This window comes from Mya arenaria, chromosome 1 (assembly GCF_026914265.1).
Source record: "Mya arenaria isolate MELC-2E11 chromosome 1, ASM2691426v1".
NCBI classification, from domain to species: domain Eukaryota; kingdom Metazoa; phylum Mollusca; class Bivalvia; order Myida; family Myidae; genus Mya; species Mya arenaria.
Window position 1 is genome coordinate 28,072,279 of NC_069122.1, and position 19,982 is coordinate 28,092,260.

Sequence of the window (19,982 nt, forward strand, 5' to 3'; positions counted from 1 at the left end):
ATAGACTGTAGCTTTAATATTTTTCGGTTTACGATTTTAAATCGACTGGGAAGAAATGAACCTAAGCACACACATGTTGTACTCTTGTTGTATTCTATTGAACGCAAATCACCGAGACAATGGTAAACGTAGGAACACCCCATGAATGACATTACAAAAGCGCCCTCAACATGAAATGACGTATCATGTTGTTTTCTGTTTTCAGGTGAACAATGGAACTATACTTGAAGAGATAATGAAAACGCCTTGGAGTATAAAGAACCAAGCTGAGTGCATTAACAGCCTTGGTAGTGCTTCTGTCATAGAAGGTCAGTTTCCATGTTGTTTAAATTTTGTATTGTATACAGTGTGATCGTTAGCATGTCACTGACATTATGATGAATGGAAGTACTCTATATGCCTTGGAATGTAGCGAGTAAACCAGGTTTATATGTTTGAGTATCAGCGGCAGTAATTACGAACAGTCAAAAGTCTGGAGTTCAGACGCAAGACTCAAAGTGCTTGTCTACATTTCCTTGTAACTTTCCTTCTAGAAAAACTTGGACTTTGAAATTACACTACTGTTTGAATGTTTCACAAAGAGAACGTGTTGACTTCTGGGGATTGTCCTGAATCCAAGACCCTAATTTATGAGAAGAAATTATATCACCCTGACCCTTTTTCTCTCCCCCGTATAAAAAAATAAAAAAAAAATACTGATTACATAAAAATGACATATTGAGTCTTTAACTAAAAGTGAACGCATTCTTCATTTACAGTGTCCCCCCCAGGATTTATTTAATGAACGTCGGTTTAACGGAGCGGTTTGTTTTTAAGTTTTCATTCACCGATGGTTCATTTTGACGTATATTTTAAGATATCTAAGAGGTTTTATATTTTAGGTTAATTTCATGCAGAATGATAAGAAAACATTTTGAATGCAAAGTAAATAAATATCTAAGAGGACGCAAATAATGTTTAAAGATCACCTGACCTCTAGTTTAAAATGGCACAACATACAAGCTTGATTCAACATGTTTTATATGTTTAAAGGTTGGTGCATTTTTTTTAATTTACATGCATTTTTATTTTAAACTCATTTGACTAGAACGATCAAAAAAGGAAAAACGATTAACAGTTAAATAAGATTCTTATACAAACCTTTATAAATGTTTTTTGTTCCTATAGATAGCTCCGCGGCCACAGATTCAATGCTAAAACATATTGCGAAAATATCGCTTATATGTTTTTTTTATCTGAACACAAATCTTTTTATTTCTAATTTGATCATTAAAGTCAAATAAATTGAATATAACAATGCTTTAAAAACATCGCATCAAACTATGTTGTGTCCCTTTAAAGTGCTATATTGGAAGTGCTGCATTTAAGAGGCAATTTTGGTGATACGATCTAAACGGAATTTGAAAAAAAATAAAGATTTATATCTACTCCTATTGTTTGTTAGAAAGAAAAGTCGATGTATTGTAACAGCTTTAGTATTATCGTCTTCATCGGGCGGTCGGCGTCGTTGATGGCGTCCATGGGCAAAAAAATGCTACCTTGACGGCAATTCTTGACTTGATATATCAAAAACCTTTCCATATGTTCAAATGCAACTTGGCTAAATAATGCCAGATACAAAACTCGTATTGTTTGATAATTACCTTTCTTTAATAAATTGTTTTCGCTAAAATCAAACAAGAAAAAACAAGCGTTAGGGTTCGCGCCAGGATGCTCTCATTGACAATTAACATCTTCAAAACGGTTTCTGAATTTGATTTGTTTTTAGAGGTGGGATATAACTTTGACCTTGTCCGTCCCTCCGTCATATGTAACTTAGGTTTGTCAACAGTGTATAGCCATAATGCGCAGGTACAAGTGCTATTTTCTTTAATAGTTATTGCCATTATATCGTGTGGTTTCTCAGTCAGTAACCAAAAGTTGTTGCCCTTTAATTAAAGAAAATAAAGCTAAATTGATTTCACCGCAGCCATTAAAATAAAATTACATTCGAAACTCGCTATGTCGATGTTCTGGTTTTGACGAACAATTTTCGAATGTGTTTGGTTTAGTAAGACAACTCTTAATTGACGGATGGTAGTCATTTATATATCCCTAATTGACAAAACATAGTTACACTTATATGATGTGTTTACAATTTAAGTGCAGTGGTATATGAGCATTGTTTGTTTGAATTCGATCATTACAATCACAATAATTGCCCTTTCATTTTTGAAATTATAATACGTGAATTTGTCCTAAGCGACAACTTTGTTTTTGGTGAATATAACTTTATGCAACGAAAAGTATTTAATACCAAACATTGTGAGCTTATATCATAATAGTATTTAAGTTTTTACCAAACTCATATTTATAATATATTTTTTATAAAAAACAAAGTCGTAACTTGCTATTTCGAACTTTGTAATCTCGATGTTTTGGTTATTCTTTTTCGATTCTGAGGGTTAATTTATGTGCTTCTTTTATTTCCGTAATATCGGATGTTCGTTATCTCGAAGTATTTCTCGGGTCCAAACTTCGACATAGCGACTTTTGACAGAACATTACTTATTAAGAAGTCCTGCTTAAACGTGTGCTTAAATTTGTGTCCTGAAATATTTAATTGTCCGACAATTAAATCCTACGGTGGGCGATATCAATTGTCACACAAGTTTACTCTATATGCATCGCGCCCTCGGTTTAGTGTTTGCATATCGACAGACGGCGACTTCAACAATTATAGAACAGAACATTGTCGAGTTATTGATAACCTTTCCGTCAACAGCTTATTTAAAAAGATAAAGCGTTATTTCTCTTTAAATCCACTTGAAGCTGATACATCTGTAAAATAACTTGACATGATATAATATTGGTAAGAATAGCAACTCTATCAGTTTTGTTATCTATCGTTACAATTCTGTGACATTAATGACTTATAAGAAGCTGTGAAACCTGTGAAGTGTCTACCCAATTTTTTAGTTTTTAAAATGCCACGATTACAGAAGATCCTTTTTAATTGTCAATTTCTCTTTTATATTTGAAAAGGTTTCCGCTATCCAACTTACAGAAAAAAAGTTAGTTCAACAAGGTAACTGACTTGTCGCGAACGATAAGTTGCACCGCTGCAGCCTATTTCCTAATACCACTAGCTTTTTTGGGGTAGGACAACACACATATTTCACAATCTTGTACCATCTATTTGAGCAAACTGGTGCTACCAATAAAGAAAAGGGCACTGCAGCAGTTGCTTAAGTAAATGTTCTTAAACCCTCCATGTATGTAGGACATTCTTCGCAAGTGTTGATGTCTGAATGCTTTAAAGCGCGAATCATAAAAAACCGACGTTCATAATCGCAAAAAGGCTTAAATCGTTTTACAAGTTTAACGAGTTCAAATTGATATTGTACTACTCGTACGCCTTAAAATAGCAACAATATATTTTAGTTAAAACATAAAAGATCAGGTAACGTCTTTTCATAAGGGTATTTTAAATGTTTCATTAAAACAGTCATAGAACATTAATATGTATGGGTTTTGTTCATCCGTGAGATCCCTGCAAGAATTAAAGCTTGCTCGGATTTTTATTAAAAAATACATTAGCGAAAGCTTTCTATTTCCAAACAAGTGTTTAGCTTTTTCTTTAAGTGAATCTGATGTATGGCTTTTATAAAGACTCGTGAAATTAAAAACTTGTTTTAGACTTAAAACGAAATTAATTCCAACATGCCCCTATATGTTACAAAGTATCAATCAAAATGTGCAAGTTTTCGTCCGAGATTATTGACAAGAAGTGTTAAGGAATTTCAAAGTACTGCTTGAACCAAGATTGTTTTACAGGAAATATTATTTAGGCTACAAAGTACTACTTGAACCAGGGTTGCTGTTAAGAATTGTAACGGATGTTACAAAGTACCAAGATAAATGACAAGAAGTGATTTTGGAGGTTACAAAGTACCAAGAAAATGACAAGAAGTGAGATGGAGGTTATCAAGTACCAAGATAAATGACAAGAAGTGATATGGAGGTTACAAAGTACCAATTACCAAGATAAATGACAAGAAGTGTTATGGAGGTTAAAAAGTACCTAGATGAATAACAAGAAGTGTCGTTGAGGTTACAAAGTACTAAGACAAATAACAAGAAGTGATATGGAGGTAACAAAGTACCAAGATATTTAACACGAAGTGTTATGGAGGTTACAAAGTACCAATTACCAAGATAAATGACAAGAAGTGTTATGGAGGTTACAAAGTACCTAGATGAATAACAAGAAGTGTTATGGAGGCTACAAAGTACCAAGATAAATAACAAGAAGGGTTATGGGGTTACAAAGTACTAATGTTATAGACAGAAAGTGTTAAAAAGTACTTTTTGAACTTAAACATATGAGGAACAACTTGATCAATATCATATCGTAAGATTGATATAATTGTTATCCTTTATTACTGCTTGATGTGCGGTATGTTTGAAAAACATTGTTTTAATAAACATATTGCCCCAGACTTATTAAGATTTACTCGTTAAAATGTATTATCTTTGTAACCCCCAATTATTCAAATGAAAACATTATAATTTTCCTTCGCAATATTGACAAAAGGCTTAATCAAGATATTGTATGATAGAATGCGCGCTTTTTAGCATCCAGACAACACTACTTGCTAGAATGTCCTACATACATGGAGGGTTGCCCTTTCAAACTGAATTGAGATTTTTAAAATTGATATTTTTTCTTAAAAAGTTTCGTGATAATGGGGTTGGGTCCTCGTATTTTTTTATGTCTTTGAAGGGAACATCCGGGACGTTTGTCTTTTAAAACTACTACCACCACCACCACAACTACTGTTAGTGCATTTATCAGTTTTCAGTTTGTTTTAGTTGCATGACTGGTAACGACAAATGTGCCATCGATGTTGGAAAAATCACTTTTTATGTTTTCATATGCCGTTTTAAAGATATCTGCCAGTAAGAATCAGAACATTGTCTTTTTTCTGACAGTTGTTTGTTGCGAGATAAGAATACTAAAAGGTTATCAGCGTGACTATTTTATCATTATCCGCAAATTTAAGGAGCTTGAACCCTGAAAGTTCGAAACTGCTATTCGTAGACTAAAGCAAATCTATTAATTCACATTTGTAGCAATCAATTCTGAGACAAACATTACTATAAAATTAGCTGTTAATCCTGACAAAATCCAAGACAAGGTTACACATTTTAAAATGCCACTATATCTGTAATTTCTCAAATTTTGCCAATTTGTTCGCTATATTAAAAAAATGTTTCCGCCAATGCACTTGAAGACGAGTGTGATGGAAAAGGTTTCTGACTTACCAAAGGCTAATAGTTGCTCTTCTTAAAGCGTATTGTTTGACCATTTGGTAGTCTTATAAAGGCAAAAGGCCATGCTGACCTCTGAGGAGGAAACGGTACGTTAATGTAAGACATTCTTCGCCAGTAGTGATATCACATATGTATCATAAAAACAGATGTTCGTAGAAAAAATGCTAAATATATTGTTTTACGCGATGAAAATGATAATATACACCTTGTATACCTTTGAATAGCAACAATATATATTAGTTAAAAAATAAAACTAATTAGTGAAGGTCTGAGTTTTATGAGAATAATATTACTCTACATGTCTGGAAATAACAAATTTATATAAGGGTATTGTTAATGTTTCATTAAAAAAGTCTTGGAAAATGAATGCTTTGATATTGTTCATCAGTTTCTTGCGAGAAGAACAGACGTCGTTTTAAAAAAAGAAAAGAACAATAGCTGAAGCTGAAGCTTTTCATTTCGAAACAAGTATTCAGCTTTTTTCATTAAATCTGATGTTAACCTTAAAAACGAACTCGTAAAAAAATAATATAACTTATAACAGACTTGAACCGAAACTTATTTCAAAAATCTCCTTTTAATACTATAACAAATCCTTCATTAACATGTGTAGAATTGAGTCTAATATCATAGACAGGAAGTGTTATTGGGGTTACAAGTAAAAAATTGAAAGAAGTGTTATATAGGTTACAAAGTACGCATATTATTGACACAATGTGTTATGGGGTTTACAAAGAAATACCACTACCAACTCCACCACCACCACCACCACTACCACTACCACTACTACTACTACTACTACTACTACTACTACTACTACTACTACTATATTTATCCTAAAGTTACGTGACTGGTAACGCCAGATTTGTCATCAATGTTGGCTTAATCTCTTTTAATGCTTCCATTTACTGTTTTCAAGATTACAGGCAGTTTAAACATAACGTGTTATTTTAAAACCAATCAGATGGTGTTAGATGGTGTTTTTCATCTTCCGACCAAGTTATATTGTACTAATGTACCAAGTTCATCTTTGTAGTTCATTATAAAGCTGATGTAAAATAGGCAATTAGGGATAGACATTTACTGGAGAAGAAAGAGCATTTGAAAGGATATAGCTATAACTATTGACAAGTTGAAAGTTAATTGTAATAAGGCCCAAATGTAGGTGTGGTAGGTAGTATTTTTATTTCTTATTAGGATTTTTGACAGAACATAATTTTCATCATCTAAAAATGGTGTTTAATATTCTGTATAAAGTTTTAAATGTTTTAAACTTTATAGTAAACCACACACTTTAAAAAGAAAAAAGAAAGAAATAAAAATAACTATTTGTTTTATTTTTGGCCAACTTACTATTTAAACGGTGGGGTCGGCGACTATTTTTTAGGTAGGGTCGGTAACCCAAACAAAATGTTTTAAGGACAAATTGAACACTTGTTGATTTAGTGTTCAATTGAAAATGATCTAATATTTACTGAAATGGAGTCCTATTGACCGAGTTGCAGCCGAGATCAGAATGACGTTCTGCCATTTACTAGTGAGCCATTGAATATAATTTGATATTAACTTTTGGAAAGCGATCGAGAGCGAGGTGCAGTCGTGGTCAATACGACTTTCTGCTGGTGAATATGAGATCATGATCAATGGCTCACAAGTACATAATTATATGCTATATATACAATTGGTTTCCCTCAGAGCTATGACATCTGAATACTTAAATATGAATGCCACTATTTTGGCACGATTTTGAAGCAAACGTATTGCATGCTGGCTTACGACATGCTACCAAATGCAATAAATGGTGATGTGTATATATTCATATATGTGACATGTCGCTTGATTAAATGAATCGTTATATACTTATATGTCATGTCGGTTAAGGAAATGCATTGTTATAGATATATGCCATGTCACTTGTAGCAATAAATGTATATGGTATATGAATGCCATGTCGTTTCAAGTTGTGAATGGTGTAGAGCTCTATTTCATGCCGCTTAATGCAACAAGACCATTCACCTTCTTAAAATAAAACTAAATCCCTTACATCCGGGTTGAAATCAGATTTGCTTTCAGGAAGTTTTATTAGCACGCAATCTTTGAGTCTATCATGCTATCGCTCGTTAAAGAACATGGACGGAATAATTCAATCCGGTTTGGCTGTTATTACAGAGCATAAAAAATAATTTGTTGCTACTGAAATATCCCTAACATTTTATGTTTGTGTATTGAAATGCGATGGACACGTGAAAATAATTGACAGTGTAATCCCTGCTCAAGTTAACTTCCTTAATCAAATTTCGCTAAGTGAATATCTTGCCTGCAAAACGAAATATACTATCTTTTGAAGGGCAATTTAGCCACTTAATGTAGTCGATTATGATATATGCAATGTCGCTAAATGTAGAAAAACCACACAAGCCCTTCATGTTGCAGATAAACCTTCACATCTGGATTGCAATCCGATTTGCTATTTCGAATTATATTAGCATGCAATCCACCTCATGCTTTTTACACGTTTGAGAAAATAATCTGGATATTTTTATCCGGTTAAATATTATAAGCTGACGTCAAGATATAAAATGGTAAAATGTTTACAACAAAAAAAAGCATGTTTTCAAAAAAATATGCTTCAGTTGTATGACTTCAGAGCCGACCAAATTGAATGTAAGCCAACATAACTTTTATAAAAAATCTTATTTGTATCAAAGTATTTAAAAATGCAATATTCTGTGAAAAGACTACTTATACATAATATGTTTGCATGTGTTACTGGGGTTTTCAGTCAGATCTTGACAGGACATTTTGCTAGATAACTAAGGCAATATTATGTCGATGATTGTGCAATTAAATCCATCTTATATAAGTTCTAAATATAGGAAGGAAAGAAAAGGAAGAATATAATCATCACACTTCTAATCATTCACAATATGATTTGTGTATAATATTGGCTGACTTGTCTGCTTGACTACCAGTGTAATTCCATTCAAAGTACTTAGCTAGGGGTAAGCCTTCTATAATAATCGAAGAATTATTTCAAACAAATGCATTTCTCTTGATACCAACATGTCATTATAAGTTGGCTGCTTCAGTAGGATTTAGTATCCTATTTGCTTCTGGTCGTTGATCTATGGCTTGAACCAAGGGTTGTGTCATTCCCCTGAGGCTGAGCAACACACACATTGTATTTTCCAAAGGTCCATGTACTATTAGAGGCGAAATGGACCAATTTCTTCCGGATGTACATTAAGCCGACTGAAGCCATTTTGTTGAGGACAGCTGTCAAACTGTGAACAATTTATGTCAATCTGAAAGAAAATGGTAAAGAAAACATTGTTATGACAACAAAATCAGTGTCTTTTAGCAGAAAGATCCCAACTTGGAACGATTAGTTTTGCGTATCAAGTACGTATCCTCATGGCCCTAGAGTTATTTTACTGATGGGTTTATTTACAAAACCGCATGTTTACAGCGGAATTTGTAAACATTGGAACTAGTTTCCAAGTTTTCAACAGTTGAATGTTTATTTTCTACGGGTTTTATTAACACGAATTACCTTAAGAAATTACATAAATCATATTCTAAATAAAATGCAACATCATCAGCATATATTCAGAGAAACTTCAAGATTACTATAAAATGTTCTGCTTTATTATTGAAATACATGCAAAAACGACAGGTGACAGAGAATCACCCTTTTAACACCAGGTATAAATGAAGTTGGTAATTTTGAACTATTTTGTCATAGGTAAAACAGCGGCTGAAAGATCCTTTCATCCAATATTGGCATAGTAGACTTTGTAGTCTTGAGTAGAGCTAGATTTGATATCAAAGTTTTAGACTTTAGCTATACCTAAAAAAAATCGAATGTTACACAATTTCGGAAGTATATTTCTATGTCTAAATTGCAGTTATCATCACAAATATTAAGCATTTAATCAAATAGAAGAAATAGACCGCAATCAATACCCTTAAACGGACGAATATGTAACATTTATAATTAATTAGCTGACGATCATTCTGTTTTCGATCGACATTGTATAATCACCTTAGAGCTAGATATTTAGGTATTAGGTATATACAATGCTTCAGTTTGCAAAAACAAGTGGAACTCTTTAACATCGAAAATTGAGCTTTTTTAAACATTTGAATTAAGAAACACTACGCTAAACTCCATGTATTCTGAAACGGTAAGATTTATTTGTCATTGATTTGTATGTCAAATTATACGCAATAACTAAAAATGAATCAAGCACTGTTTTGAAGCCATAAATAAATATAAACTAGGAGCGCACCTCTCTGTAATTTTCCTTAATTGTGATTATTGTACTATTGCTGCTTTCCGTTCGCCATTGTATGTGCACATGTTTTGCAAAATGGGTCTATGACCATCTTTGAAATAAATGTTCTGTTCTGTTCTGCAATCTTTTTAGTCATTTTTATATCAAACCTTTTAATATGTTTATACATTGACATAACCATAAATAATCATATTCCTCTAACACCAATGTTGATTAATTTTAACCAAATGTTTACCCTTTCAATATAATCAAATGCTTTAGTTGAATGTTCTATAGAAGACATGTTATCATAAAGCATAACAAAACATCAAACATTAATAAATCCCCCAGTTTTAAAGATGGGGTCATCACCTAGATGTACTGTCTGCAGTATTGAAATGTGCCTGCAGCTTTTGCTTTGAAGATGTCGAGGCCACTGGTGTCCCCCGTGTCTTACCAAAATAGATCAAACTATTTTTCCTTCCACATAAGCTTTCCCAGGAATAAATCAAGATGATCATTCACCCGTTTCAGGAGAACCATTTAAGGGAAGTGTTACTGACGCGTTTAGCAAATAAGATATTTGGCTAATGATGTTTTCTTATTAAATAAACATTTTTTTCCATTGTGATTTATCTTATATAACGGAATTGAAAGCATATATGCCAAAATGAGCTATTTATGAGACTTTTTTATTAAAAAATGTCAAAAGGGTCAATCTTTGAGTATTCAGCTTTAAAGAATACATATTTTAATACATCAAAATCCCTGACCGATACTGCCACATGTGGTCTTAATCGATTTGTTCGTTATGACCTCATGTTCAAATGTTTGAATAATATCGTGTCTATGTCTGTGTGCCTCACATTTAAGCTGCACTCACACAGACTTACTGTTTTGAAAAGGTTTTTTTGTCTTGGAATGAGCCAATTTTGTGTAAATGTCTGGAAATCAGTGGTATAAAAATACTGACTAAAATTAGATGACAGATTTCATAGTCATCGTCGAAAAATGATCGCTTTTGGCTTAGAGCGTTACAAACGATTTAACAAAATTGTATTTTCGACCGTTTTTCGAACAATTGAAATCTGTTCTATTGTGAGTCATCTTATATGATTAAATTGAAGGCATTGTTGCCAAAATCAGCTTATTCTGAGACTAATAAAATGTCAAAACTGTCAATCTGAGAGAGACCAACTTTAAGTGTTTTTAGGTCTTAGCAGTATGCCTTGAAACAGGGTTTTCGTTATAAATGGTTGGCTTCTGGTCGTGTCCCTAAAGTTTCTATTGTATTATCGATATCTTAAACCACACAAAGGGTATGACAACTCACCCGGTAAATATATTGCTATCTAAAACTTAAACAGACATTTTGTCATTTTATAATATGCCTAAAATGGAGTCAAAAGCCATATAATTATATTTTTTAGAAATTTCTATACGCACGTTACTTCATTTCGGAAATGACGTCGGTAAATTGTGTCTAGCCCTGAGCGCTTTGATTTGGCGTTTTATGTTTTGATTTGAAACTGCGAACAGGCTTAAATTTCAATACAGTAAAAAAATCCATTTGAAATTTTCACTGTTTGAAACATAGAAATATCAACTTTGTTTCACTAATAAATCTCTATAAACAACCTGAAAGCGTAAAATAAATATATATTCATATGCCATGTCCCTTGATCTAATGATTTGAACTACAATGCATATCCATACTCCAAAATGTCTACTAAGTTTCCTTATTTGAAACAATTCTGATTGCCAAATTATGTCATGAATTATTGAGTGAGTTTCTCGCCTGATGCAAGCTATCAAATGTATTGCCCAGAGGTCCTGCGTTGACAGGAACAACCTACCGTATTTTTCAAAGGTCTTGGCATTTGGAGAATCACGAACTTTCCAGATTGCAGCTGTCTTTTTTGTTCTTGTTTTTTTTTGTATATATTTCTGGCTTAAACATTCACATTGGACATTCAACGAACTTTCGAAATGTTGTATATTGGTCAATTTGAAATATTTAAGTAAAATAAGTTGAATAGATCAAAATATTGTTAAGTGTTTTTGAAAAATGCATTGATAATTAGTTTAAAAATGTTAAAGAAAACACGTAGTAAGGAAGTTTTCTGTCGGCAGCAGGAATTAACATAGCGATCTCTGGACTTGTACACCCAAAACAAACCGAATCAGTAAAAAAAATCTTATAATGATACCTGGTGGGTTTATTTGAAAGGCAACAGAAATAAAATATCACAAGTTATTCTTTGATAACGAAATTGCAGAAAAAAGAATCAATTAAAGTATAAAACATATTTTGATTCTAAAGAGGTGCAAAGTTCCCTGGGTAAAGTCAAGTAAAAATAGATAACCGGTGGTTGAACCACTAGGCCACAATAAATTATACAATAGTGATGGATATTTTGATTTTACAGCATTACATTGATAACATCACGTGATAATGTCTTATCATCCAATCACGCAACAAGAGAATTGCCGTTAGTAACGCCATTGTAAATTGTGGTCTTCAAATAGGATCTTTGAGCAAATATCAACATTGAAGGGTCCCAGCTGTCAGTATTCTAGTTTGGACACTCCTTATGATTTGCCACAATTTATTTTGTAATAAAAACCTGCATTTTAAAGTAATTTAGTACCCATCCTGTATTTATAAATAAAGCATCTAGTTTTTTAATACTTTTTCAAGTACATGCGCAGCTATATTTTAATGTTAACATTTAATCTTCTGTTTTGTGTACTGAAAAGTGTTAAATAAATGTGTTTTATCCTGAATCAACAAACTTCAATCAATTGAAATCAATCACACTATCATGCAAAAGAAATCTTCTTAGATGTTTCAGAATGTCCCTGTGTCAATGTATGCAACAAAATAACATCTCCCTGTCTTTGTAAAAATGGAGACATTGAGTCCTCGACTAAAAGTGCAAACACTTTCATATGATTGCAATTTTTTTACAGCTTCTTCCTACAAACATGATAAGGCCGCAATATGTTGATGTTTGCTTCGCTTTTCCGATAACCCATTGTTTCTTAAAATAAAAGAAAATGCGAATCCGGTCCGTTTTACTTTCCTGGAATTGGTTAAAGTCAGACCTTGCGAATCGGGCAACATTGCGGTATTTAAGAACTTCCAATAACGGTATCTGTTGTTTTTTTTCTAAATAATGGTTCTGCTTTTCTGGCATTAAGCTCTAAAAAGGTTTGTATAGTGAACGTTTTTTCATTGTTTATAACGAGAGTCTAATACTGAATAACCAAAAAAATCAGTATATATTGACTGACCACCACTGGTCAGCTGACTACCATAACACGTTTGTAATAACCAATGAAATTATTCCGCCTAGTTCATGTTTTTAAAAGTCGAAAAATACATTTCTTAATGGAAATAATATATTATCTCATGATTGTTTTGTTTACTTTAAATGAAACTTAAAGTCAAAGGAATTTTTTTGAAATATTCAATTAAACATTTGCTGCTGAGAAACAGTAGAAGAGATTTTGTTTTTGTCACGTTGATTACAACAATCAAAATAGTTTATTAAAAACTAGTAAGGTTTATCAAATTTTGACTCGGTAGTACTATTTGCAATGCCTGTGCGTAACCTAATGGACACATAAACATGTATTGTCCTAAATAATTTATAATAATAGTATACTACTACTACTACTACTACTACTACTACTGCTGCTGCTGTTGTTATAACTACTACTACTACTACTACTACTACTACTACTACTACTACTACTACTACTACTACTACTACTACTACTACTACTACTACTACTACTACTACTACTACTACTATTACTACTACTGCTACTGCTACTGCTGCTGCTGCTGCTGCTGCTACTGCTACTGCTACTGCTGCTACTACTGCAAGTACTGCAAGTTACTGCAAGTTTGTTTTACGGATTTCGCTGGTCTAGCCGCAAAAGTTCAATAAAAACTCATTTTGTTTAAGGAATATCTATACTAAAATGATGTAGTTTCGATTAGCTGAGTGCGACGTTTATAAACTAAAGCCTTTTGATAAAAGTCCTAACGTTTGATTCCCTATAGCAATTGATCGAATTCAACACAATCAAAGCATGACATCAATTGCTATGTTCCACAGAGGAATACGATTTATCATTGATCTTTGCAACTAAGCTTCTGTAGTCCGTGCCCTCTAATTGCAGCTCACTTGTTTCAAAGGCGTTTTTGCCCTTTAACGTCGAGCGTTGTTCCATATGCCATGTCGTTTGATGCATCTAGATCACGCACATTCTTCAAATTGCAGATTTTTACACTAACAATCTTGCGTTCAGGAACTTTGTAAGCAGGAAATTCGTGAGTTAGTATAGCATGCACGCTCGTGAACGTGGACGAAAAATATATATATAAAAACGGTTGATTTCCTTTACGAAAGGTCTTAACGTTTATCTCCTTTCGTTTTATGCCAGTAGCATATCTAAAATTTTATATACAGGTGTTTGCGATTTCGAAGGACACAAGTAAAACCTTAGAAACTGTAAGTTCTGGAATTGTGGTAAAGTGGAATGACATGTACGTCATTGTCAAACTAAAACTCCTGCTTCAGAACTGTCCAATTTTGTCCGAGGTAGCCCGCTCTTTTTTCTGTAGATCTTTAAATGTTTGACTCATTTTGTGTTTGTTGGTGCTTTTGTTAACATCAACGTAAAAAATTATCGAACCCGAGTCCCCTATCCCCGAGTAGCAAATGTGCTTACAACAACTGCGCTAACCAGACAACCGGGGTAGATTCCAGGTCTGGGCGCATTTGAGTTTGTTTTGTGGTCACCAAGCCGGCCAAGTGGGTAATCTCCGGGTTCTCCGTTTTCCAACACAAAACCACACCACACGCGTAACATCGTGCCACGAGAATGGATAATTTAATGTTGTAATAACTTGTTCTACAATCGTTGTAAAATATAAATGTTTGAACTAGCGTAAAAATGATAAACAGATAATTTCAAAAATCAACGATTGCCATTGATCCACACAAACATACAAACACTGCTCGGATATGTAGCCTGGATGTTGCCTGGATGGAGCGTAAGCTATTCTAAGAAAACGAAAGGTCGTGTTCATCTAACACTTCGTCATTGTCTGCAAAGCTTTAAAACTATATTCGATTTTTTAAAGGCTTCTTAAAAAATATTTTACAGTTTCATTAATGTTCAAGTTGGTACAAAAGTTGTTCTAGTCAGAGCTTCGAATATTTAACCAGAATGGGCATTTAGGTGATCATAAGCAGATGTTCCTGATATCATAAAGTTTCAAGTTTTATCTTAATTAGGGTTGCTTAGCAGATTACAAACGCGAGGTATATTTTACCACTAGCATAAAGACGGGTATCCGGGTACACACGGGCCGAGTAAGACATGAGGGTTACCTTTGTATACTTGTAGCATGCGGTTCCAGACTATTACAGCAATTCCGTCTAATATAAACGGTGTTTTATGTGTTTTACGCCACTCTGTTGCCGTTTGCTTTTTGCGCTAAATGAAATGAAAGGCTTTTCCCATGTGTTTTATTAAAGACAACCTTCCCCCAACGACATTTTGCATAGAGCAGACTTTCATTTTCATTTGACAAACGATCGGAAACAATCATAACTGTAAATAGCCATCATGGTAATTTTGCGAGCGTTCTATATACTTTTAATATATGGTCCGTTTTTGCAGCGTAAAATTTATAGTTACGGATAATTGACGATCAGGTACCAGGATTCAACATTTTAACCCGTCCATGCATTGTTCGTACCAGGATTCAACATTTTAACCCGTCCATGCATTGTTCAACATACTGAGAAAACTGTTGTACGAGTTTTATAATCATTGGTTTACTGTTTTCCTCAAGACTACCGGTTTTATTCCATTAAAAGTCCATTAGCCTGTCCGCTCTTAAAACATTGTCGACATTGATAACATACTTTCCCATATTACTTAGGAAGTATATTCATACAAAGACAAGCTTTCTGTTGACCAAAAAATGTCATTACAACGTTGATGTTTCTTTTATTAAGAATCTCCTTGGCTTTAATCCTAAAATTGTGTCATGAATTATTCATCCCTAGTTTTGTCAGCGGGAGGCTTAACATGGAATGTTTTGTCCAGAGGTCTTTTCCTGACAAGAGCAACACAGTTAGTTGTTCCTGAGATCCAAGCAGTATTATCAGAGAAAGGACCAATTATTTTAAGCCCTATGGTCTTATAAACCATGTAAATTCTTAGCGAGCCGCTACCTTACTGATTATTGTATTCTACATTTGATTCCCTTACAGGGTTCACATTAGTTGGAACTAAGTTTAGTGTGACAATTCATTTTGTCTTTAAACACTTGCATGCAATCTAGCTCCCGACAAAGTTGTGTTCAAGCATAGAGTTTTACAAACATTTCAGGAATTTGTTGATATACGAAAACGCTTTATCGATAGTAGATACATAAGATACCCAAACATTGTTAATTTTAACCAAGTAATGCAAAGGATAAATTCAGGTTATACTGAAATAGTAAGAAAAGTTATGTAAATTGATAAAAGAAATAATGCTTAAAATTAATTGATGTACATGTACAATTGTTATTATAAATATTTCTTCCATTATGTTATGCCACAAGTTAAACTAATGTTAAGTAAATTGATAAACAAGTGTAATTATGTAATTATATACTGAATTAAATTGTCATTGCGTCAGACTAGACGCGTTTATCGATATAATTGTGAAGGTGTATTATATCGAAAAAAATTGTCATGAATTGTGACATAAGTAAAATAAATAAACTTGAAAGATGTGTAGTAGTGGCATATGTAATGCAATTTTTGTGTCGAGAGTATACTTGTCTTTGAATGAATATACTTCCTAAGTATATACTCCCCTTAATAGAGATTATTTTTGAATGTTTGACTACTGGGCTTATACCTACAATTTTTTACTTTCATTGTTTTATTGTTACAGTCGATTTGGTCAATATTGCAACACAGATTTTGAAAATTTCAAATATTGGATTGTAAAACAAACTATTCGCTAATTGAAAACAACTTACAATTTCAGCAAATGAAATTTCAGATCGACAATCATTCAGAAGGGCAACTAACTCTCCCTGTATCAGATTTTTCGTTGATAATGTGTCAACATGAGGTTTTATTCTAAGTTAGTTAGATGAACAGTATTCAAGTTTCAATGAATAAAAAAACTTGTTTGCTGCTCTCATTCCGCCCATTTTTAATCATTAAGATTTGACTTCATGTCATTTAACTACATTTTAATTTCAAGGCTTTATTCAACATGCAATCATACCACCAGGATTACGTTTTGACGCTTGTGGCTCCAACATATTTGCACTAATAATCATTAAACTTTACAGGAATGTTTGTCTGCACTTGAAGTGTGTCCTGAGATTTTTTGTCATTTCACTCTTGAGTTATGACCCTTGACTTATTAAAACAGTTTGAAAAAATGTGTGTAGTACGTACTGTAAACACACACTCATGGAACTTCAGAGAAAACTTGAGCACTGATTTAAGAATCATGCTCATGTTTTTAATTTTTCAAACACGATAACTAACATTACTGTGGCCACATGGTGTCACGGTTACAGACTGAAAGATGTATTCCTTTTCTTTATCGTATTTTGTCAAAATTGTCAAACCAACTACTTTTCATGAATGCCCACTCAAACGTATGAATTCTTACTCTAGATTTCATCTATCGGTTAAATTGCTTGAAATGCTATTTGATTCGTGCTGCATACAATAGCGCTACAGATGACAGGATATTAAATAGTTTTTTGCACATCACTTCCGCCAAAAACATACTTGCAAACAATCTGAAACAAAAGACAATATAAGATATGAGACATGTGTACATCACTCGTTCCAAGAATAATGAGATATTGAACACGTATTAGAACTTTGCAAATGTGATTTGCCATGGCATTCAGACGGTTCACTAACAATTAAAAAAACCATTTGATTTCAGTTGTATTTATTGTATTATGTATTTTGGAAATTATTGTTTTATGCGTGTGGGTATAACAAAAGGATATTATTGTATGCAATTATAATATGATGACAACTTCAAATACGAGCCCAGTAGTCTACATTTCAAACTCTTTTCAGAGGCACAAGGCTTTAGCGCAAACGTGAATGAACAATAACCAGAAAACGCTGATGAATCAAAAGTGACTACCTGCAGGACTGTTTAGATTTTTCATTCATGGCTTCTAGCTGTTTAGCGGTACGTCCGAATTTCAGAACCAATTTACCAGGCAGGAAAATCAAACACGTCAACAATAAAACAGGTCCCTTTTCTTGAATATGAACTTGGGAAATACTCCGACGATGCCACTCTTTCGAAGAGGCTCTTTACTTGCAGGCTCATACATGTCTGAAGCAAGCTATTTCTATGTGGAATAAAATAGTGTTATTACTTTTCATAAGAATATAACAATTATATTTGCATGTTTCTAAGATTTATGTTGATTTTTAAAATGTTTGTCTACGGTTTGGAAGGCCAAACGCCTACCTCAACCAAATAACGCTTACCATATACTGAAGTTTAGAATTGTTTTTCTGTTAGTTCATAATGATACGGTTATTTCAAGGAAGTATTTCAGAATTATTGTTTTTCTTTGTCATTTGATTAGATATCTTTACCCAGCATTTGTCTACATTAAATTCTAAAAGAGTATCAAGTATTCATATATCTCATTTTAGCAATTAATAGTGGGAAATAAGACTTATAAGTAGTCTGTGGAGACTTATAAGTTCTAAAACAAGAATGTAAAAAATATAATGATGTCTGAAAATGTTCACATTTACTGCCAATTAGTCATTATTATTAAAACTGTGATGCGACCACACTGTTATTAACTTCCCTACGGTAAAACCTGATGCAATGCCTAGAGAATTGTTAAGATGAAACATGTTATTCATTCCCCGCTGGAGAAATTGCAAGGGTTGCAAATTTATCCTTATTTTGTTTTCAAACTAATCCCATACATCAATCTTATTGCTTAAATTCCCTGTTGATTTTCTTTCTGTTGTTGGCGAAGTAGACAGTGGTTGTTGTTTAAAAATAACAGATACGGAAGAAATGCACTCAATAATTCTTATCAGTATTGATAATTCATCGTGAACTGGGGTTTCTATCAGCGCAAATAGGAATGTTTTTTTTTTTCAGATTTCTAAAAAGAATGCAATTGAAGTTAAACGTGTCATTTGCGAATATTCCCCTTTTATTGTTCATATTATTTAAGTCCACTGCTATTTTTTATTAGATAATATCTAAAATAAACATTCTTAAGACATCGTAATTAAATTCACAATTTTGGAATGAATTTAACATCATACGTTCTTTTATCATTGACGATAGATTGTTCACGGATTTTAGAAGAATTCACATATTCCAATGAGGCAACGATTTCTTGGTTGAAATTTAGTCTTTTTAATTCGTGTAATGAACATTTACTACTAGCAACTACCCTGTTAAACAGACTATTGTTCATCGAAGCTTTAACACAATCCTTTTTTCATGTCCTTTCCTGAAGTGACAACGGAAAACTCAAAATTAAAAAAAAAACTATACTATTATAGAATGAACCTACTTGAAAGTTGAGGAACACCAAACATGATCTACCACTGTTTCTTAATTCTTGCATCGACAACACCAATATCAACTACAAGTACTACTATTGCTTTCATTTTAATATCAAAATAATTGCGAACAGTCGCAATACCACAATGAAAGGCATTTTTGTTTAAGGAAAATTACTATAACATAATGTCATTTCAGTAATGTTAGTGTTTCTTTTATGAAGAAAAGACTCTTTAGAAATAAGTCTAGCTTTAAATGTTCCTTGCATTTTATCGAATTTATTAAATCTTCTATGAAAGCATGACATCATTGTTTATGTTTCACAGAGGAATACAATTTACGATTGGGTATTGCCACTAAGCGTCTGTCGTTCGTGAACTGAACTATAAATTCATTCGTTTTAAATTGGTTTTTTTTTAATTAGCGGAGCGCATTGTGCCTTATGCCATGTCGTTTGATGCAACTGGATCACGCACATTCTTTTACTTGCAGATTTTCGAACTCACATCATGCTTGGCAAGCAAGCAACTTCTGCGATCGAGCTTTCGCACGTTTGTAAAAGTGAACTAATATTTTTCCGATTGTCTTTCTTTCCCCATGGGCTTAACGTTGTTTCAACTGACTTTCATTTAATGACACAACATATTTAAAATGTTATATACATGTGTATGCGAATACATAGGACACACGAAAGATCGTGGAAACTGTAAGATCTGCTTAAGTGGAATTACTGTTGGTCATTGTCAAACTAAAATTTCTACCAAACGAATATCT

The 19,982-nt window shown here is 33.1% G+C and overlaps 1 protein-coding gene across 1 annotated transcript in view; it reads left to right on the top strand.

Moving 5' to 3' along the window:
- The window catches only part of LOC128238007 (PDF receptor-like), an 83,983-nt gene that overhangs the window by 18,483 nt on the left and 45,518 nt on the right, over positions 1–19,982 (top strand). Inside the window, exon 2 of the mRNA XM_052953580.1 lies at positions 206–308. Coding sequence (XP_052809540.1) covers positions 236–308 — 73 coding nt within the window. The 5' untranslated portion in view covers positions 206–235. The remainder of the gene's footprint in view (positions 1–205; positions 309–19,982) is intronic.